The following is a 20,139-nucleotide window of genomic DNA, read 5'->3' on the forward strand; positions in this document are numbered from 1 at the left end:
CTTCATTTGATGTTCTAGGGTTTCAGGATTGTTGATTCTCTGTTTGGCTTAGTTTTTCGGATCTTTGTTGTGGAGGGACGGCGTGGTACTTCTGCTTAGACCGCCATCTTGCCGGAGTCCTGAACTTTTTCTTTATATTCAACTTGTTTTCTTAGTTCTGCATACAGTATTAAAAAGAAACCTCAGCAAAAATAAAGTCTATCATAGTGACATGAGTCCCGGTGGCACAGTGGTTAAGCAACTGGCTGCTAAACGGAAGATGCGGAATGGGAACCCACCAGCCGCTCCACGGGAGAGATGTGGCAGTCTGATTCCGTAAAGATTATATCCTTGGAAACTATGGGGCAGCTCTACTCTGTCCTATACGGTTGCTATGAGTCAGAATCAACTCTATGGCAACAGGTTTATGTCTTATCATAGTGACTATACCGTAAAAGAAGATGAAGCAGGATAAAAGTAAATAAAATTTACTGTTTACTTCTTTGTTACACAAAGAAAATTAAAAGTAGTCCCAAGACACCTTAGTCCATCTCACTTCTGACATAACGAGAACAGGCAAAATAATGACAACCTATATTATGAATCCAGCTCAGGGTCGAGTTTTTCCACTTTAATTACTATCTCAGGAGGTGCAATGGCAGCACTGGCTGGCTGGTTCTCTGCCTCCGACTCAGACAATACTTCTTCCTTTATTTTTACAGGCTTATTGCTAGCCTCCTCATCTTCATCTGAAGACTCATCAAGCTCCCATTCATCATCGATGTCCATTTCAAATACTCTCACATGACGGAGATTTGAGCTTAACTAAAGAAGAAAAGATCATAAAAATTTTTTAAAAGATGGCTCAACTAATACCTTATATATAAACCAAAAAAAAAAACCAAACCCATTGCCATGGAGTCGATTCCAACTCACAGCAGCCCTATAGGGCAGAGCAGAACTGCCCCATAGAGTTTCCAAGGAGCGCCTGGTGGATTCGAATTGCCAACCTTTTGGCTGGCAGCCATAGCACTTAACCACTACACCACCAGGGTTTCCACATTATATATAAGGAATTATAAATTAGATGCTTGAATCAAAGAATGGTTTTATAGAAAAGTTGAATTCCTATCAATCGACAACAAAATCACTCATCTCAGCCTTCATTTTGTATAAAAGGATCTCCACGTACAACAGTAACAATCCGTGATTATTAAAATCTAGAACTGTTATTAACTACTTAGTAAGCTTTCTCAAGAGAACTAAACAGCTACAGTTGTTACGTGCTCATCAACAATAAAAACCATAAACCACAGAATGTCTGCACTAAAAGCACCTCAGTATCATGTATTTAATGAAGGCTCCACAGAGCAATGTCACGTTCCCGTTACTTTTAGTTAATAAACAATCTGTAAACACTTACCACACAGGACACTTTTCGAAAACCATTCCCAGCAACATACTGTGCTTTCATACTTTCCAGTAATCTCCAATGCTTCTCAAAATGCAGGGTACGTGTGGGAATAGCACTGCACTGCTCATCGAGCCTAGACAGGGAAAAACCCAGTCCAGGAATGAAAAGGGGATCTTCTCCCTGGATTACTACAGGGGTACTGGGGTCAACTATGGGTTCAACTTCTACCCCATACTACCATTCCCAATGTAATTGTACCAGCCACTGTATCAAAAGCCACGATACTATATTCTATTAAAAATACTGCAATTTCAAATAGGCCAAATGTCATCTTAGTATAGTTTTTCACTGCCCTTCAAGGAAAGCAAATGAACACACTTTTAAGTTAGAGAAGGGATCTGATTACCTAAATCTCAGTCAACTAAAGTCATCTCTTGGAACTGGCTGTGTACACTCCATGTGACTACTGAGTTCCTAATTCTGGAAGGAAACAGCAAAGGCAAATCTAAAATAATTAATCTACAAACTGGGGTTAATGTTACCCTTGAAAACAGAACTAAAAGAAGTTTCAGTTCCCACCCAAATAATTTCCCACCTTGTTCCAGCAAATACTTCTGATTTACTAGTATAGCAAAGTGACAGGAAAGCTGTTGAAGCCAGTATTTGCTGAGTAAAAAATAGGATTATTTCTGCTCCACTGACTTTACAGCTAACCCTAGTGTTATGGATTGAACTGTGTCCCACCAAAATATGTATTGTAAATCCTAACCTCTGCCTGTGGATATAATCACAGTTGTGAGTGGGCAGTGTTTGTTATGTTAATGAGGCATCATTAGTATAGGGTGTATCTTTAGTCAATTTCTTTTGAGATATAAAAAAGATTAAATAAGCAAGTAAAAAAAGAGGGACTGGGGAAGAGGGATGCCAGGACACACGAAGACTACCCAGAAGCAGATGCTCAAAGAGAGACAGACCTTCCTTCAGAGTCAACAGAGAGAAAGCCTTCCCCTAGAGCTAGCACCCTGAATTTGGATTTCTAGCCTCCTAAACTGTGAGAAAATAAATTTCTGTTTGTTAAAGCCACCCACTTGTGGTATTTCTGTTATAGCAGCACTAGATAACTAAGACACCTAGTAACTCAAAAGAAAAAAAACCTGTTGTCATCGAGTTGATTCCAACTCATAGTGACCTTATAGTACTAGATAACCATTAATATACCCAAAGAACCAAAATCTACTGTTAAGTGTTTAACTGTTAAATCAGAAAGATAATTCTACTGGCTCCATACCTTGTAGAGTAAGTCCCACTGAACTGATAATCTGCAGAATCTTCACTGTTATAGACGGAAGACAATGGCAACTGGACCAAGAGTCTGTCTCTTCCTTCACGTCCTACAGTGTCTTTAAGAACTACTGTTACAGTTTCATCATCATAAAACTGTGCATCTAAACAACTGTAGGTACTAGAATCAAAATAAGTTTAGTATGATCATCACTACTGAGAAAATATTGCATGCATAAGATTATTCTGGCACCAAGCAGAAAAAACGATAATAAGATCAAGTGACATTCTGTACAATAACACTTAAAACATATCATTAGTTTGCACTAAAATCAGTTATCTGTTGCCCTCATTATTCACAAATATAACTAGGCTTTGAAAATAGGTAATTATGTAGAAGAAAAATCTGTAAAGTTGGTTCACAGTTTCAGAAAATTCCTGACATTAATAGCCAGGCCTTTGGCCTGTGGAAATGACACCTCATATAAGCCTTGGGGAAACAGAGTTAACTAGACTGGTTCTAGTACATGTAAGAAAATAAAATTAAGATTTTACACATAAAAAAAGATGCGACAATTCCAAAGACTTTATCATAGAAAACTTTTTCTATGTAAGGATAAGAGAGTGAGGAAAACATCAGCCTATCATTAGTGTCTTTTCCCTGCAAAGACTCAGGGATGGCTCAGGTATTGTTACACTTTCTATCTTAAGAAAACCCAGATGCATGAGAATGATATCACCTCACATTTGTTTTGGTTATAACAAGAATTTTAGCCCTGTAGGGGATTTACCCCGGGAACCACATTATTTTTCTAGCAGACAGAGGGCTCGGAAGTATTAATTATAAGAAACCACGCCACATACATTTCTGCAGAGCAGTAAGGTTCTCATCAATTTTAAGTCAAATCATTCTCAACGTATAAAACAAGAATCCTGACCCTCATGCTGGAAGTGACAAAACCCTTCTGCCCACATCATCACTATAACTGAGTATAACCACGTTTCTGTAACTGCACTCATTAAACACACGAATGTATCATATGTACATATACATTTCATCTAAACGAAATTCAAGATTTACCTTCTTCTCACTTTTTCAGTTGTAGCATATGTAAAGCTCCCAAATTTAACAGCAATTAGTCCATTACTTACAGACCTTGAAGAAAGAAGGGAGAAAAAAGAGACTTTGTGGAACAAACAATAATCTAAATGCTTGAAAGAACATGATTATCAGTGTTAGTACATTTACAGAAATACCAAATCCCAGACCAAAATACATTACTTTCACTCTAGCACACAGGTAACTAATTTAATTCAAACATCTAGAGAGATAAACCTAACATCAAAATTACAACTTGGTTTAAAATCTTATAGTTACCAAAGGAGTTCCACATACCTTACAAAAGTAAGGTAAAACAGACAGCCAAATTACTTCTCTTTGGCTATATCTTGATCTCAATAAATTCCTCTTAAATTCAGATTTAAAACCATTTAAGACACTAACAGCACTCTGATATGACTTACCTTTCAGCACTTATACTTTGGATCTTCAAAAGAAGTCTCTATGGGCAAGGCCTCTTATTTAATGAAATGAAAGGCATACTTAAGCCAATGTAAAAATCCTTTCTATAAGGTAACCAATAACATAGTTTTGAACTTCTAAAAGTTCATGAAACATAATATAACCCTGAATTTTTTGCTGCCATATTTTTCCTAACCCTAAAAAATGATGCTATATATGATGGCTACCATACCAATATAAAATTAAAAAATCTAGAACTAGAAAGGATCATGTAATTTCCTAACAGGGCATTTTCATTTTAATGATACGAAAACTAAGACTGAGGCCAGTTAAGTGACAAGCCTGAAGTCACAAGGTAGCTAGATGAAGGGTTCATCTCCTTAACTAAAACCTGAAATGTTGGGAAGGGAAGCTGTATGTTTTATTATTAGAAATAATAATCTTATCTCTTCAATTCAAATTTTAAATGAATACTTACTGGGAAATATCAGTATGTCTCCTTAAGATACACATTTTATAAACTGAATCTTCTAAAATCGTAAAAATAAGATAATGTAGATTTGAAGTTTTATTATTCCACCTAAGGGAAAAAAATGGTATTTAGCTATTGATACTTAGAATGAAATTGTATTCTTCACATAACAGAAAACACACACTTACAGAAAAGGAAACTTGAGCAGTCTACGTGTAGAGTCCTCACTGAAACAAAAGGGAAAAAAAAGTAAGAAAAATATAAACTGGCTGCTGAATTATACCACACAAAAGGTATACAGAATTACCTTCTAACATCTTTATATAATGGAATACAGATTGCTTGATTCATCGATTTTCCAATTACATCCTATAAAAATAAGATTTAAAACTGTAACTAGAGCACTGACACACACAGATAAATACAGAAAGTGACTGATGCTCCCTGTTCAACTCTAGTAAAAAAAAAAAAAAAAAAAGTCACCTATATCAGCAAATCCTTCCAAGAATTTTTAACATGTAGTGTTTTTTATCATGGCAAATATGTCTAACAAAACACTTGCCATTTAAACATTCTTCACATGTGCACTTCGATGCCATCAACTGTGTTCACCATGTAGTACAGCCATCACCACTGTTCCCACATTTTTCTACCCCCCTTAACAGAAGCCCAGTGCCACCTAAGCAATGAGCCCGTTTCCCACTCCCCACCTCCCCGTATTAGGCACAGGTCCAAGTTCATTCTTTCGTTTGTCACACAAGAAATTAATGACAGTCTGACAGCAAGGAAACTAGAGAAAATGCTGAGCTGAAAGGGACCTCAGAGACAAGAGCATGGCAGGTTAGAACCACCTCCTCCAGTCTCGTTACAGCAACCGTGCACCCTCCGGTGGTAAATGTGAGCCATGTCAGCTCTGTAATTAAAACCATATATACTGAGTTTGTTCTGGGAACAAATAAAATACCACAGATACCAACACTTTCAATAACTATATACAGTCGACCATTGGTATCTACAGGGGATTAGTTCCAGGACACCCGCGGATACCAAAATCCACTGATACTCAAGTTCCTTATATAAAATGGCATAGTATTTGCATATAATCTACGCACATCCTCCCGTATACTTTAAATCATCTCTAGATTACTTATAATACCTAATACTATGTAAATGTTATGCAAATAGTTGTTATACTGTATAGTTGAGGGAATAATAACGAGGCAATGCTCAAACCACAAGCGCTGGACAGAGACTGAGATCTGTGAAATGGGGGAGGCTTTCACAGGGTATGTCTCCACATCACTCTATTCGCAGGGATTCAGTGTAGTGTGCGGCAAGTTCAAGTTTTGCTTTTTGGAACTTACTTTTTTTTTTTTTTTAATATTTTTGATCCACAATTGGTTGAATCCGCAGATGCGGAACCCATGAATACGGAGTGCCGACTCTATATATTTCCTTTTTATTTAGGTAAAAGACTAACAGTAAGACAAAATATTAGTTTGGATCACATGACACTGCCATTTTTGTGAGTCAAAAACAGGTGAATATCAGCATTTTCATATGGTTCATCCTAATAACTACGATGATCCACATACATGAGTCACATATAGTAGATAGTCTTGCTCCTACATAAAGACATGCATTTCTTCCAAACTTACTGCCGGCTTTTGCAAACAATGATCAATAATGTTCTCCATCCGCCTTTTCACAAAATGCAATGATTTTCGAGGATAATAAGGAAACAGCAAAGGACTTTCTGTTTTCAAACAAAAACAAAAACAGCTGTAGCAAACCAGGTGATTAGGAGAAAACAATCTACTGGGGAAGCCAGCCTGCACAGCTTATCTCCAGGCAGAGTGCGCACTGGCCACCTCATTATACTTTCACACGCTCTCAGTAAACATGAACACGGTCTTCTGCCTTTCATCACCCCTCACTGTCAGCCCACTAAAACCAACCACACTCAAAAAAAGCTTAGCCCTACCAACTTGTTATTCTTCAGCCTACTTCTCCCACCAATATCCAGTAATATGATTCTGTGGGCTATGAGAACAAAGGAATGATCTGGGAACCATAAGACACAATGAAATAAATTTCATTCTTCTCTATTCTTTGCCATAACAAAACGACAACAGCAGTCCAGTATTGTTCTGGAAGAGTATGATACTAAGCAAAAACAGGAGACAAGAAACAAACTCTCTAAATAAGCACTTTACTTTTGAAAAGGCTGCTTTATCAGTAGAAATATATAATTTAGCATCCACTGACTACCTACTATGCCAGGATCTTCTTTATATATGCTATTTCTATTTCTTAGAACAGCCCTACAAAGTAAGCATCATATTCACTAATGCACAGATTTAAAAAGAAAAAAAAAAAATTTGAATTTAGGGGGTTAGGCAATTGCCCATTGTGAAAATGACTGTGTCTAGATCTATGAACCAAATCCGAGTCTGATTCCAAAGCCCCCCGCAACTGTCGGCCTCCCTTACATAAAGTATCTCATGTCCCAGTTATGCAGGATAAAATGAATTTAACATTATAAACTCCCAACAGGTAACAAATTCTAAATACACAGAAAACTTCCAATAATAATAAACTGCTAATATCTACTGACTGCTTACCATGTGCCAGGCACTATTCCAAGTTTATACAGATTAATTTACTTACTCCTCACAACGGCTTTTGAGGGAGGGACTATTATCATCCTCATTTTACAGATGAGAAAACTGGAGTACAGACAGGTTTGGCAACTTGCCCTGGCCACACTACTAGGACACAGGAGAGCAAGATTCCAACCCAGGCATCTGCCCCTCTCTCACCCATTATGCAATACTGACTCTCTAATGTACCCTAAGAAAGTACATATATCAAAGGTCTAACATTTGATTTTTGTATTGGAAAAAAGTTTAATTATTTTCTTAATACTTTCATATAAGGTGGCTGGTATTACTTCAAACCAGACTAAGAATCTGGGAGATTAATGAGCTTGTCCAAACTCACATACTAGCAAAATCTTGAGCATTTAAAAGACTCCTCCACCCAGGGACTCTTCTCCTGAGGATCAGAATACGTGTGTGACATTTTAAGATCCTAGAGGATGAAAGGCACAACCAGAACACATAATACTACAGCCTCAAAAGAATCCAGTTAAACGTACTTATGCTTTTAGGAGCTAACAAACTGTAGTCAGCAAAACAGACTTCTCTCACTGTTGAACTCTACAGCACCTCCCCAACATCCTGTTTTTATAAGGTGTAAAACACACACATAAGAATACTTAAGAATAAGCAATCTCACTACATGATGGTTAATTTAAAAATGTTTTCTATCATGGTGACATCTACACTATTTGTTATTTTGTTGCTTCTATAGTCAAATAAAGTGGACACAAAAAAATAAGTCTGAAGAACTTAGATAAGTATTTAGCAAGTGTTCAGCAAAACTGTGTGCTGATCTACTGCAGATCTGGTCTCCAGTAAATTTAAACATGGCCAACGTCTACTTGGCACACAAATACCTTTAAGGTGGCTGCTATTTTGAAGAAAGTCATACCACTGGTTTCCCTCTGTGTTAGGGGGTGACACAAGATCATCGTCTTCATCTTTCAAGTACTAGAAAAAACGAAGTAAAAATTAAAATTTAGTAAATTAAGGAACTGAGCTCCAAAAAATGTTCATATTTAAATTTTTCTATTTAATAGGTTATTTTGTTTTACTGTCAAGTCCTCTGAAAGTACATTACTATTCTAAGTGAAAACCTTATGAATAGCAGCAGAACATTGATATGGTGCTGGAAGATGAGCCCCTCAGATTGGAAGGTACTCAAAATATGACTTGGGAACAGTTGCCTCCTCAAAGTGGAGTCGACCTTAATGACATGGATGGAATAAAGCTTTTAGGACCATCATCTGCTGATGTGACGTAACTCAAAATGAGAAGAAACAGCTGCAAATATCCATTAATAATCAGAACATGGAATGTACGAAGTATGAATCTGGGAAAATTAGAAGCCATCAAAAATGAAACACACGAAGATTGATATCCTAGGCATTAGTGAGCTGAAATGGACTGGTATTGGCCATTTTGAATCAAACAATCATAAGGTCTACTATGCTGGGAATGACAAGGTGAAGAGGAATGGCACTGCATTTATCATCAAACAGAACATTTCAAGATATATCGTGAAGTACAATGCTGTCAGTGATAGGATAATTATCCATACGCATTCAATGAAGACCGGTTAATATGATCACTATTCAAACTTACGCACCAACCACTAATGCCAAAGACGATGAAACTGAAGACTTTTACCAGCTTCTGCAGTCTGAAATTGATCAAACATGCAATCAGGACGCATTGATAACTACTGGCGACTAGAATGCGAAAGGCAGAAACAAAGAATTGTTAGTTGGAAAATATGGCCTTAGTGATAGAAATGACGCTGGAGATCGCATGACGAATTTTGCAAAACCAATGACTTCATTGTAAATACCTTTTCTCAACAACATAAAAGCCGACTATACACATGGGCCTCACTGAATGGAAAACACAGGAACCAAATCGACTACATTTGTGAAAAGAGACAATGGAAAAGCTCAGTATCATCAGTCAGAACAAGGCCAGGGAACGACTGCAGAATAGACCATCAACTGCTCACATCCAAGTTCAAGGTGAAGCTGAAGAAAATCAGAACAAGTCCACCAGGGTCAGAATACAACCTCGAGTATATCCCTTCTGAATTTAGAGACCACCTCAAGAAAAGATTTGATGCACTGAACACTGATGACCAAAGACCTGATGAGTTGTGGAATGACATCGAGGACATTATTCATGAAGAAGGCAAGAGGTCACTAAACAGACAGGAAAAAAAGAAAAGACCAAAATGGATATCACAAGAAACCCTGAAACTTGCCCTTGAATGTAGAGTAGCTAAAGCAAAAGAAGAAATGATGAAGTAAAAGAACTAAACAGAAAATTTTAAAGAGTAGCTCGAAAAGACAAAGTAAAGCATTATAATGAAATGTGCAAAGGCCTGGAGTTATAAAACCAAAAAGGAAGAACATGCACAACATGTCTCCAGCTGAAAGAATTGAAGAAAAAATTCAAGCCTTGAGTTGCAATACTGAAGGAGTCTATGGGCAAAATACTGAACAATGCAGGAAGGATCAAAAGAAGATGGAAAGAGTGAACACATTCACTGTACCAAAAAGAACTGGTCAACGTTCAACCATTTCAGGAGGCAGCATATGAAAAAGAATCAATAGGTACTAATGGGAGACTTACAAGCTACACTGAATACACTGACAAAAAAACAAAGCTCCAGGAATTGACAGAATACCAACTGAGATGTTTCAACAAACGGATGGTGCTCACTCATCTATGCCAAGAAATTTGGAAGGCAGCTACCTGGCCAGCCAACTGGAACAGATCCATATTTGTGCCTATTCCAAAGAAAAGTGATCCAACAGAATGTGGAAATTATCAAACAATATCATAAATATCACACGCAAATAAAATTTTGCTGAAGATAATTCAAAAGTGATTGTAGCAGTACCTCAAAGGGAATTGCAAGAAATTTGAGCTGGATCCAGAAAAGGACATGGAGCCAGAGATATCACTGCTGATATCAGATGGATCTTGGCTGAAAGCAGAGAATACCAGAAAGATGTTTATCTGTTTCATTGACTATGCAAAGGTATTGAACTGTGTGGATCATGGCAAATTATGGATAACAATGCAAAGAAAAGGAATTCCAAAACACTTAACTGTGCTCATGAGGAACCTGTACATAGACCAAGAAGAAGTTTTTCGAACAGAACAAGGGGATACTGCGTGGTTTTAATCAGGAAAAGTGTACTCCAGGGTTGTATCCTTTCACCATACTTACTCAATCTGTATGCTGAGCAAGTAATCCGAGAAGCTGGATTATATGAAGAAGAATGTGGCATCAGGACTGGTGGAAGACTCATTAACAACCTCCAATATGCAGATGACACAACTTTGCTTGCTGAAAGTGAAGAGGACGTGAAGCACTTACTGATGAAGATCAAAGACTACAACCTTCAGTATGGATTACACCTCAACATAAAGAAGAAATTCCTCACAACTGGACCAGTAAGCAACATCATGGTAAACAGAGAAAAGACAGAAGTTGTCAAGGATTTCATTTTACTTGGATCCATAATCAACAACCATGGAAGCAGCAGTCAAGAAATCAAATGACGTACTGCACTGGGCAAATCTGCTGCAAAAGACCTCTTTAAAGTGTTAAAAAGCAAAGATGTCACTCTGAGGACTAAGGTGTGCCTAACCCAAGCCAAGGAATTTTCAATCACCTCGTATGCATGCAAAAGCTGGATGATGAATAAGCAAGAACAAAGAATTGATGACTTTGAATTACTGCACTGGCGAAGTATATTAAGTATACCACGAACTGCTAGAAGAATGAACAAATCTATCTTGGAAGAAGTACAGCCAGAGTGCTCCTGGGAAGTGAGGACAGCGAGACTTCGTCTCACATACTTGTACTTGGGACATGTGCAGGGACCAGTCCCTGGAGAAGGATATCGTACTTGGCAAGGTAGATGGTCAGTGGAAAAAAAGGAAGATGCCTGACATGCATTGACACAGTGGCTGCAACAATGGACTCAAATACAGCAAGGACTGTGAGGACGGAGCAGAACAGGGCAAGGTTTCGTTCTGTCGTACACAGGGTAGCTCTGATGGCACCTAACAACATTCTAAGTGCAGAGACTAAAACTTACTAAGTGCTAAGCAACTAAGCAAACTAGAAGCTACTAAAATATTAGGATATTATAAATGCAGAGACCATAAATAGACTTTAAATTCCCTGTTCTATTTTCATGCAATATATTTTCATCTTACATATGTAAATTATAAATTAGTTTTGTAAGTATCAACTGTCAATACGCATTATGGCAGTGGTTCTCAAAGTGTGGTCCGTAGACCCCTGGCAATCCTCAAGATGGTTTCAGGGATCCATGAAGCAATACTATTTTTGTAACAATTTGCTGTTATGAACTGCCATCGAGTCAGCCCCAACTTATGGCAGCTCCATGCACAATGAGATCAGATCACTGTGATGTGTAGATAGATGTGTATCGGCTGATTTCCCGAAGTAGATCATCAGGCCTTTCTTACTAGTCCCTCTTAGTCTAGAAGCTCTGATAAAACCTGTTCACATTCATAGCAACACGCAAGCTTCCACTAACAAATCGGTGGTCGCTGCACATGAGGTGCACCGGCCAGGAAACGAACCCGGGTCTCCTGCATGGAAGATGAGAATTCTACCACTGGAGCCATCACCACCCTCTTTTCTAAGTGTTGTTGTTAGTTGCTGTCGATACCAACTCACAGTGACCCTGTGAGTGCCAAGTAGAACTGCTCCACAGGGTTTTCAAGGCTGTGACCTTTCAAAGCAAATCGCCAGGTTGTCTTCTGAGGCACCTCTGGGTGGGTTCAAGCCACCTTTTTCAGCTAGTAGTTGAGCGCTATACTGTTTGTGCCACCCAGGGGGCCTTTACAATAATAATATTAGGATGTTATTTGCCTTTTTCACTGTGTGGATATTGCACTGATGATCAAAAGCATCGGTGGGAAAACCTGCTGGCACCTTTGCAAGAGTCAAGGTAGTGGCTCCAAACCTCACTGGAGTCACTGGATTTTCACCACAGACTCAACGGTTTCGCTCACCTTTGATGAAGCTATTAAAATCATTCATTGTATTAAATCTCAGCCCTTGAGTTTTTAATATTCTATATTATAGAATGTTTTTAATATTCTATATGTTTTTAATATTTTGTTTTTAATATTCTATATGACAGAAATGGGAAGTATACATAAAACACTGTTAGTGCACACCACAGTGTGATGGTTATCTTGAAGAAAAGCAGTCATGAAATTGTTTCAGTTGCGAGTTAAACTAGGTACTTTATTTTTAAATGGAATTCTATTTTTACTTGAAAGGCAAACTATGATTATTCATACTTGTGTATTTGGCAGACATTTTCTCAAAAATAAAGTAAGCCTGTCACTTCAAGCAAAACAACTGACAGTATTATTGTTGCCAATAATAAAATATACACTTTCAAGCGAAAATCAGAATTTTGGAAAACCTGTACCTGCCACTGTATGCTTGATAGCTTCCCAGTACCTAAAAGGCTCTTATGGTGAAACTGTCATGATACTGTATGATGAAAGGTGTCAGCATTTGGAAGATGAACCAGTGAACCAATATTTTCCAAATCATCAATGCCTGATGTTAGAAAATCATACACACTGTAAAGGATCCAGTACGAATGCAGGGTAGACCAGTGGATTTTAATGTAACAATGAAAAGTTTACCAATGCAATTTTAGATTCTACATTCAATTAACCTTTTAAGAAATTATCACTTGTCAAGACTTGGTATAGTATCAAAGAATATCCACAATTATCTGAAAAAACTATTAAAATACTTCTAGCTTTTCCAGCTACACACCTGTAGGTCTTCTTTACATACATTAACCAAAAGAACGTATCACAAATGCAGAAAACAGACATGAGAAATCTAGCTGTCTTCTATGAAGCTGGACACCAAAGAGATTTGCAAAAATATAAAACAATGCCACTCTTTACTAGCTTTTGCGGGAGGAAAGTTGGAAATTATTATTTAGTAACAATATTTACATTAGCACGTAACAGTAACTGAGTTTACTGTTATTTTTAAAAGAATTAAGAAATAATCATTTTAGTCTTTTAATTTCTAATACCTAATAATATCATCAACAGATACAGCCCACATAAGCAAAAGAACTTTGGTGTCCTCAACAACTATTAAAAATCTAAAAGAGTTCTAAGACCAAAAAGTTTAAAAATTCCTGCTCTTTGGTTATTTTACTGAGAGGGCAGGGCTGTTACACAACTTGGCATTGTATACTTTCCATAAACTTTGAATAACAAAGATTAACACTGCTGAAGTTTAAAAATTAGTTCTTAAAATTCAAGAGTAATAATAATTGAATTCAATCCAAAGCACATACCTGACCAACTTTTTCAACATTAAAGTATTTGCCTTTTCGATTATAAAGGTCTGGAGCCTAGAAAGAATAAACATAGTTTAATTCTTAAGTCAACTCCCACAAGAAAAAGAAAAAAAATTTAAATGTAAATCAAAAACTTTATTTTTAAGAACTGTTAGTACTGGTTACTCTTTACTTTTATGGATTATAAAACACACACTAATAGTTCAGCTTATAGCCTTCATGTTTAATGCATAAGTACTGCCATTTATTAGTTCCATAGTTTAAAAAATATAACTAAGAACTTCTACTAAACTGGATTAAATCTGATTAGTTCCTACCATTACCTAGGTTTATCACACTAAAAAAACCCAGCATTATAAAAATACAAATTCCCTACCTCATTGAAATGTTCAGTAAGAAAATCAGCAACAAATGTGATATCTTTTTGAGTCATCTATTAAAAACAAAAAGAAACAAATCAAGATAAAAGAAAGCTCCTCAGTTAAAGGAAGAAATATTAAGTAACAACAGGTGTGACTTTCTTACTATCCACTCAAAGCCATGGGGAAAACAGACAAAGTTCCTTCAAAGAAATATCAACAGAGACCCAGGATACTGTGCGACTATGAAAACCATGAAATCCTCGGGCTCCGAGAAGCATCTAATTAAACACCTTAAACCTACATTTCCAATCAGTTAATCCAATGGTTACAGAATTCCTTCTGGCCTAAGACTACATCCTGTGCCAAGACTGTGTGCAGGTCCCTTCTTTAGGAGAGAGGGGCTGTAAATCCAGACAAGCAACCTCAGCCGCAGTCTAGGGCTACAACTAAACAGGATTATTTGCTTCAGTGTTAGCCTCTGCTTCTTACAGTGAACCTGCCTTCACTCCACCCCCGCCTGTCAGCCCTCAAAAACTGCACATTAAGCTCTCTTCCTGCCAACAATTAACACATTTTACCATCCAAAATAAAGCTAACAGTGATGTCAGAAAAACAGCTAATATATGAACCTTTACTAGTTTGCGAGGTCAGTCATCCAGAGCTCAAAAGACCCTTCACAACATCTACTTAGTGTAAGAGCTGTAGAGTGAAGGATCCTTTGCTCATCCAGTCTAATTTTATTGTTTTCTATTTTTTCAGGCTCAAAATTACCAACTCTATCTGAATTAGATGTTTTGAACGGGTAAGGATGAGTGAGCCACAGAAATCAAGTGGGAATTCTGCCCTATTCTATAATCCTCCGGGAAGGATATTCCATTGCCACTTATCATAATCCTTATAACAGAAATTGTTGTTTACCAGACATCAACATAGGTACTAATGTTTAAGAACTACATTTTCAAGGAAAATGAAAATGTTTTTAAGATTTAAGAAAATTAAAGCAAGAAATACAAAGATCCTACATTTATAGATTATAAAATCTTATACAAATATGAAAATTATGCATTTACACAGACATAATAAAGGTACTCTGTGAGATGCAAAAATAAATATGGAAAAAACCCATGCAATCATGTTTTTACCTTCTTTAATGCTTCAAAATAAATACTACCTTATTCAGCTCAGGAAGCACATGGTCTTCTGTCATTCTCAACATCGCTGAAAATATAAAGTTAAAATTATCCTTGAACTACATACCTAACTTTAACTATAGATGCATTTCAAAGACTACATGTGTTTCACTCAAGCCGAAATCAATCTGAAACAGCTTCCAGTAGGGTAGAATATTTACACTATTATTATTTTCACCAAGAAAAATTTATTTTTCTTCTAAAAACTGAAGGTCAAAGAGCTTAAATCTGATTTAATATTCTGGTTCAGAAGTGTTGGTCTAAGCATTCTCAACTATTATTTTTCTTTTCCTCCTTGTCACTCCAGACAAACAACTCTAACTACTGTCTTGTTCAAAGTCTATGCGTGCAGGTTTTCGTCCTTCTAACCTCTCTTAAAACCTGCAAGCAATTCTTCCCACCAAAAATCTGGGAGTAACAAAGGCCCTGGGGCCTTTTTTAGCTATACAAAGACATCTGCAGTAATATTTATGCATGCATACACACACATACATGCATATTTATATATTTTTCTTTAATCTACTATCTACGGTTGACTCCTTCTGTCCTTTTCATGAGGTTGTCCTCATCAGTATTGTGTTTTTTGTGTTTTGTCCACCTAAGTCAAGGACTAAGTATGCTGCATGTTATTTTGCTTAGTGTTTAAATATGCTCTTTTACAGTGTTTTGTTGGTAATAAGCATGTTGCACATAGTTGTGCAAATACAGATGATTTTAAAACCTTTTTTGAATCAACTCAAACTCCTAAATTATCTGAAAAAGCTGCCATAAGCTAATTCAACTCATTCATTTATTCATCCAAATAATATATATTGGGCATACTATAGGTCCTATGGATACAGCAGTACAGGAGAAAAAATCACTGCCTTCATGGAGCTTACATTTTACAGAAGAGAATATCAGCTAACCAGAAGAGAAAACAGCTAACTAGTGGGACAGCCAGGATTACAACTGGGTCTCCGATTTTCCAAGCCAGCATGCCTTCAACAACGCTATACTCCAATAAGAAACGAGCAGCTACCTAAATTACCTCCAAAAATTGCAAGTAAAAGCAGACTACTGTAAAAGAAAATTATTTCTAAGGTCTCATTCATCTATCTTATAAGACTCTTTATTCTAATTAACAACTCTGATCTTAAAACAGGCTGCCCTGATAAACACTCTGGCTCCCCATTCTGGCTATTACTGGTACAGTTTTGAGAAAATCTAAATATTTCAAACATCAACATCTGCAGATCATAATTTTTAAACAAAAGCAATTATATTAGGCCAACAAATACAGCATCTGCATTTAGAACATTACAGCTGGAGCAAATTTGGACATAATTCCAATTCTAAGTGGTTGTAACACCCTTCCCACAAACTGTGCAATAATCTTTCCTAGCATTCAGTAAAGTGTAAAATTTTTTTTTACAGGAATGTTAGCACATTACAATTAATTTACCTTCTATTTCACTCTTTAGAATCTTAACAAATATGAAATAAATTCTATTTACAACTAAATTTTGCATATGCTAGAAGAAACTGAATGCTGGATTATTTCAAGCATGTTAACAAAGAGTACAAAAACTTCGGTACAAACTAACTAAATAAAATATGCATACACTGTAAAGTAATATTAAAACCTTTAATATCCAGTCAATAAATATTTTTTAACTATCTACTCAACTGCAAAGATACTGTGGAGATACTAAGAAATATCAACATAGGCCCTTATCTAGACAAGTGGTCTATAATCTACTAGGGTATCACTATCCAACAGAACTTGCTAGAAAAAGGAAACACTGTAATTCTGCACTGTATGGTGGCCACTAACCACATGAGGCTACTGAGCATTTCAAACGTGGCTAGTGTGACAAATGAACTGAATTTGTAATCTTATTTCACTTTAATTTAGGTTAAATAGCCACATCTGGCTATTGACGACCATACTAGACAGCACAGATCTAGAGAAAGAAGATGGAAGTATAAAAACAAGGAGACGAGTTATTCAAGGGCAAGAGACTGCATCTTGTTTTTCCTTTTTGAATCTAATACCTAACAGGGATTCAAAAACGTTCTTTTAATTGAAGGGGATATTAAAGGTAGAAAAAGGTTAACTATGAGTGAGTGATGGAGACAATAAATGCCTCAGGAAAGCTTTCCTAAATGCATGGGGAGGTGGGGATAGATGAAGATGAAGTAAGACTGGCCATATGTTGATAACTGCCGAAACTGGGTACAAGGCAGGTCTTCATACTATTCTCTCTGCTTTCATAGGTATTTGAAATTTTACTAGACCAACTGAAATAGTCTAATACTCTCATAAATTTTTTACAAAGGGTTAAAATAACAATAATGTTTGATTCAGTTAACTTACCGACATACAGCCACCGAAAAAATGCTTTGAAGTTTTTCATACTGCTATCTATAACTCTAGAAAGATAAAAATAAATCAGAGGTAAAACTATTGTGTGGGATTCATAGGTCATTGTGCAATTGTCATGGGATATAATAACCTTGATCATTCTATTTTATCCCTATGTAGATGACACTTAAGCCTTCAGAACAGCAGATTTTACAAATCAAACGTATACTTAAAAATAAAATTTTTTAAGAGCAAATTCTGATTCTTTTCAAACATAAAGCAAACAATTCAGATTCTAAGTGGTTATAACACCCTTGCCACAAACTGTGCAACAGTCTTTCCTAGCCTTCAGTAAAGTGTGAAATTCTTTTCTAACTTCGCAAATAAATCAGGAAAAAATAGTTTTCAGCATTATTCTCAGTTAAAAAACATGCTCACTGATCAGTAAGAAAAGAAAGCATCAACTCAACAGAAAAATCATTATTATAAATTTGTACTATGTCATTATCAGATACCAGTGGAGATTACTTTTGGAAATTAATTCTCAATCCTTATAATAACTAATGGGATCTCAAAAATGGAACTTCCCTAGGCTTTACACAAATGTGCACAAAAAATTAGGGTTAAGGTGGAAGTCATCTTCATTTTGATGAAACTCTCCAAATATAGACATGGGTATCTTTTTTTTTTTTTTTTTAAGTTCTGTAAGCTCACACCGTTAAGATCATTATTCTAACCAAATACTACTTGCACTTTTCATTCCTAAATCTCAAAGCCCGTTCCAAGCATTAATTGTCACAACACACTTACTGCTCACTTACTGACTGATTATCTTGTTACCCGACATTTCGCATTTAAGACAACTGTAAAAAATCTACTATCTGACTACTTTGCGCATTAACGGTATACATCTGGTAATAATGAACGTCGAGGCAGGAGGTGAGAATAACACTGACTGTGATGGTTAAGGTTATGTGTCAACTTAGCTGGGCCATGGTTCTCAGTGGTTTGGAAGTTATGTAATGATGTAATTTGGCCGTTATGTAATGATGCAGTCATCCTCCGTTTTGTGTTCTGGTGTGCTCATCCTCCATATAACATCGGTTTTTGCATAACAACCTGGTCTTTGGAACCTAACCATGTCGAAAAGTGAGGAGTGGATGTACTACTGGAAAGGTAGGTCATTATCATTAACCTTTCTGTACAGAGTAAAACACTTGAAATAAAAGACTGTGATATCTTACATTAATCATGCAAAACGATTAAAATCCTCTCAGCAAAAAACAAGGGGAAGAAAAAAAACCTTAATATTCCAAGAGTTCACAGAATATTAATCTGATATCTCATAAACACTATTTAAATTTTTTCACCATATTAATTTTATCTCTAACATTCATTTATTAAAACTAAACTTTAAAACTATACTCCGACAAATTTGAAAACCTAGAGGAAATGGATAGATTTCTAGAAACAAACTACCCACCCAAACTATAACAAAGTGATGTTGAAAATCTGAACAGACCCATAACAAGAGAAGAGATTGAAAAGGTAATAAAAAAAACTCCCAACCAACAAGGATTTATTAAAACTAAACTTTAAAACTATACTCCAACAAATTTGAAAACCTAGAGGAAATGGATAAATTTCTAGAAACAAACTACCCACCCAAACTATAACAAAGTGATGCTGAAAATCTGAACAGACCCATAACAAGACACGAGATTGAATAGGTAATAAAAAAAAAAAAACTCCCAACCAAAAAAAGCCCTGGCCCAGATGGCTTCACTGGAGAATTCTATAAAACATTTACAAAACAGCTTGTACCAGTACTACTCAAGCTATTTCAGAGCATAGAAGAGGAAGCAACACTTTCAAATTCATTCTATGAAGCCAGCATAACCCTGATACCAAAACCAGGCAGATGTCACACAAAAAAGAAAATTATACACCAGTATCTCTCATGAATATAGATGCAACAATTCTCAACAAAATTCTAGCCAACAGAATTCAGCATCATATCAAAAACATAATACATCATGACCAAGTAGGATTCATACCAGGTATGCAAGGATGGTTCAACATTAGAAAATCAATCAACGTAAAGGAAAGAAAAGAATCACATGATCATCTCAATTGACACAGAAAGGGCATTCAACAAAGTCCAACACACATTCCTAATAAAAACTCTCAATAAAATAGGTATAGAAAGGAAATTTCTCAACATAATAAAGGGCATCAATGCAAAACCAAAAGCCAACATCATTCTTAATGGAGAGAGGCTGAAAACATTCCCCTTGAAAACAGGAACAAGTCAAGGATGCCCTTTATCACCACCCTATTTAACATTGTGCTGGAAGTTCTAGCTAGAGCAATAAGGCAAGAAAAATAAATAAAGGGCATACAAATTGGTAATGAAGAAGTTAAACTGTCTCTGTTTGCGGTTGATATGATACTATACATAGAAAACCCTAAAGACTCCACGAGAAATCTACTGGAACTAATAGAAAGATTCAGCAGAGTAGCAGG

At 36.3% G+C, this 20,139-nt stretch overlaps 1 protein-coding gene across 6 annotated transcripts in view; it reads right to left on the bottom strand.

Annotated features, from left to right (window-relative positions):
- ANAPC4 (anaphase promoting complex subunit 4) overlaps positions 1-20,139 on the bottom strand; it is a 56,335-nt gene that overhangs the window by 8,410 nt on the left and 27,786 nt on the right. The window contains exons 17-29 of one of the 6 annotated variants that reach the window (XM_023730235.1): positions 17,626-17,681; positions 15,248-15,294; positions 14,091-14,147; positions 13,712-13,768; positions 8,189-8,282; positions 6,327-6,424; positions 4,976-5,037; positions 4,857-4,895; positions 4,675-4,776; positions 3,756-3,830; positions 2,682-2,855; positions 1,403-1,526; positions 572-804 (exon numbers count right to left, since the gene is read on the bottom strand). In XM_023730235.1, the coding sequence (XP_023586003.1) occupies positions 577-804; positions 1,403-1,526; positions 2,682-2,855; positions 3,756-3,830; positions 4,675-4,776; positions 4,857-4,895; positions 4,976-5,037; positions 6,327-6,424; positions 8,189-8,282; positions 13,712-13,768; positions 14,091-14,147; positions 15,248-15,294; positions 17,626-17,681 (1,213 nt within the window). In that variant the 3' untranslated portion in view covers positions 572-576. Of the gene's footprint in view, positions 1-26; positions 805-1,402; positions 1,527-1,799; positions 1,874-2,681; positions 2,856-3,755; positions 3,831-4,674; positions 4,777-4,856; positions 4,896-4,975; positions 5,038-6,326; positions 6,425-8,188; positions 8,283-13,711; positions 13,769-14,090; positions 14,148-15,247; positions 15,295-17,625; positions 17,682-20,139 lie in introns of those variants that run through there. The other 5 variants (XM_023730234.1, XM_023730237.1, XM_004375130.2 and 2 more) reach the window with 5 other exon arrangements.

This window comes from Trichechus manatus, unplaced genomic scaffold (genome assembly GCF_000243295.1).
Source record: "Trichechus manatus latirostris isolate Lorelei unplaced genomic scaffold, TriManLat1.0 scaffold00034, whole genome shotgun sequence".
In the NCBI taxonomy this organism is placed as follows: Eukaryota; Metazoa; Chordata; class Mammalia; order Sirenia; family Trichechidae; genus Trichechus; species Trichechus manatus.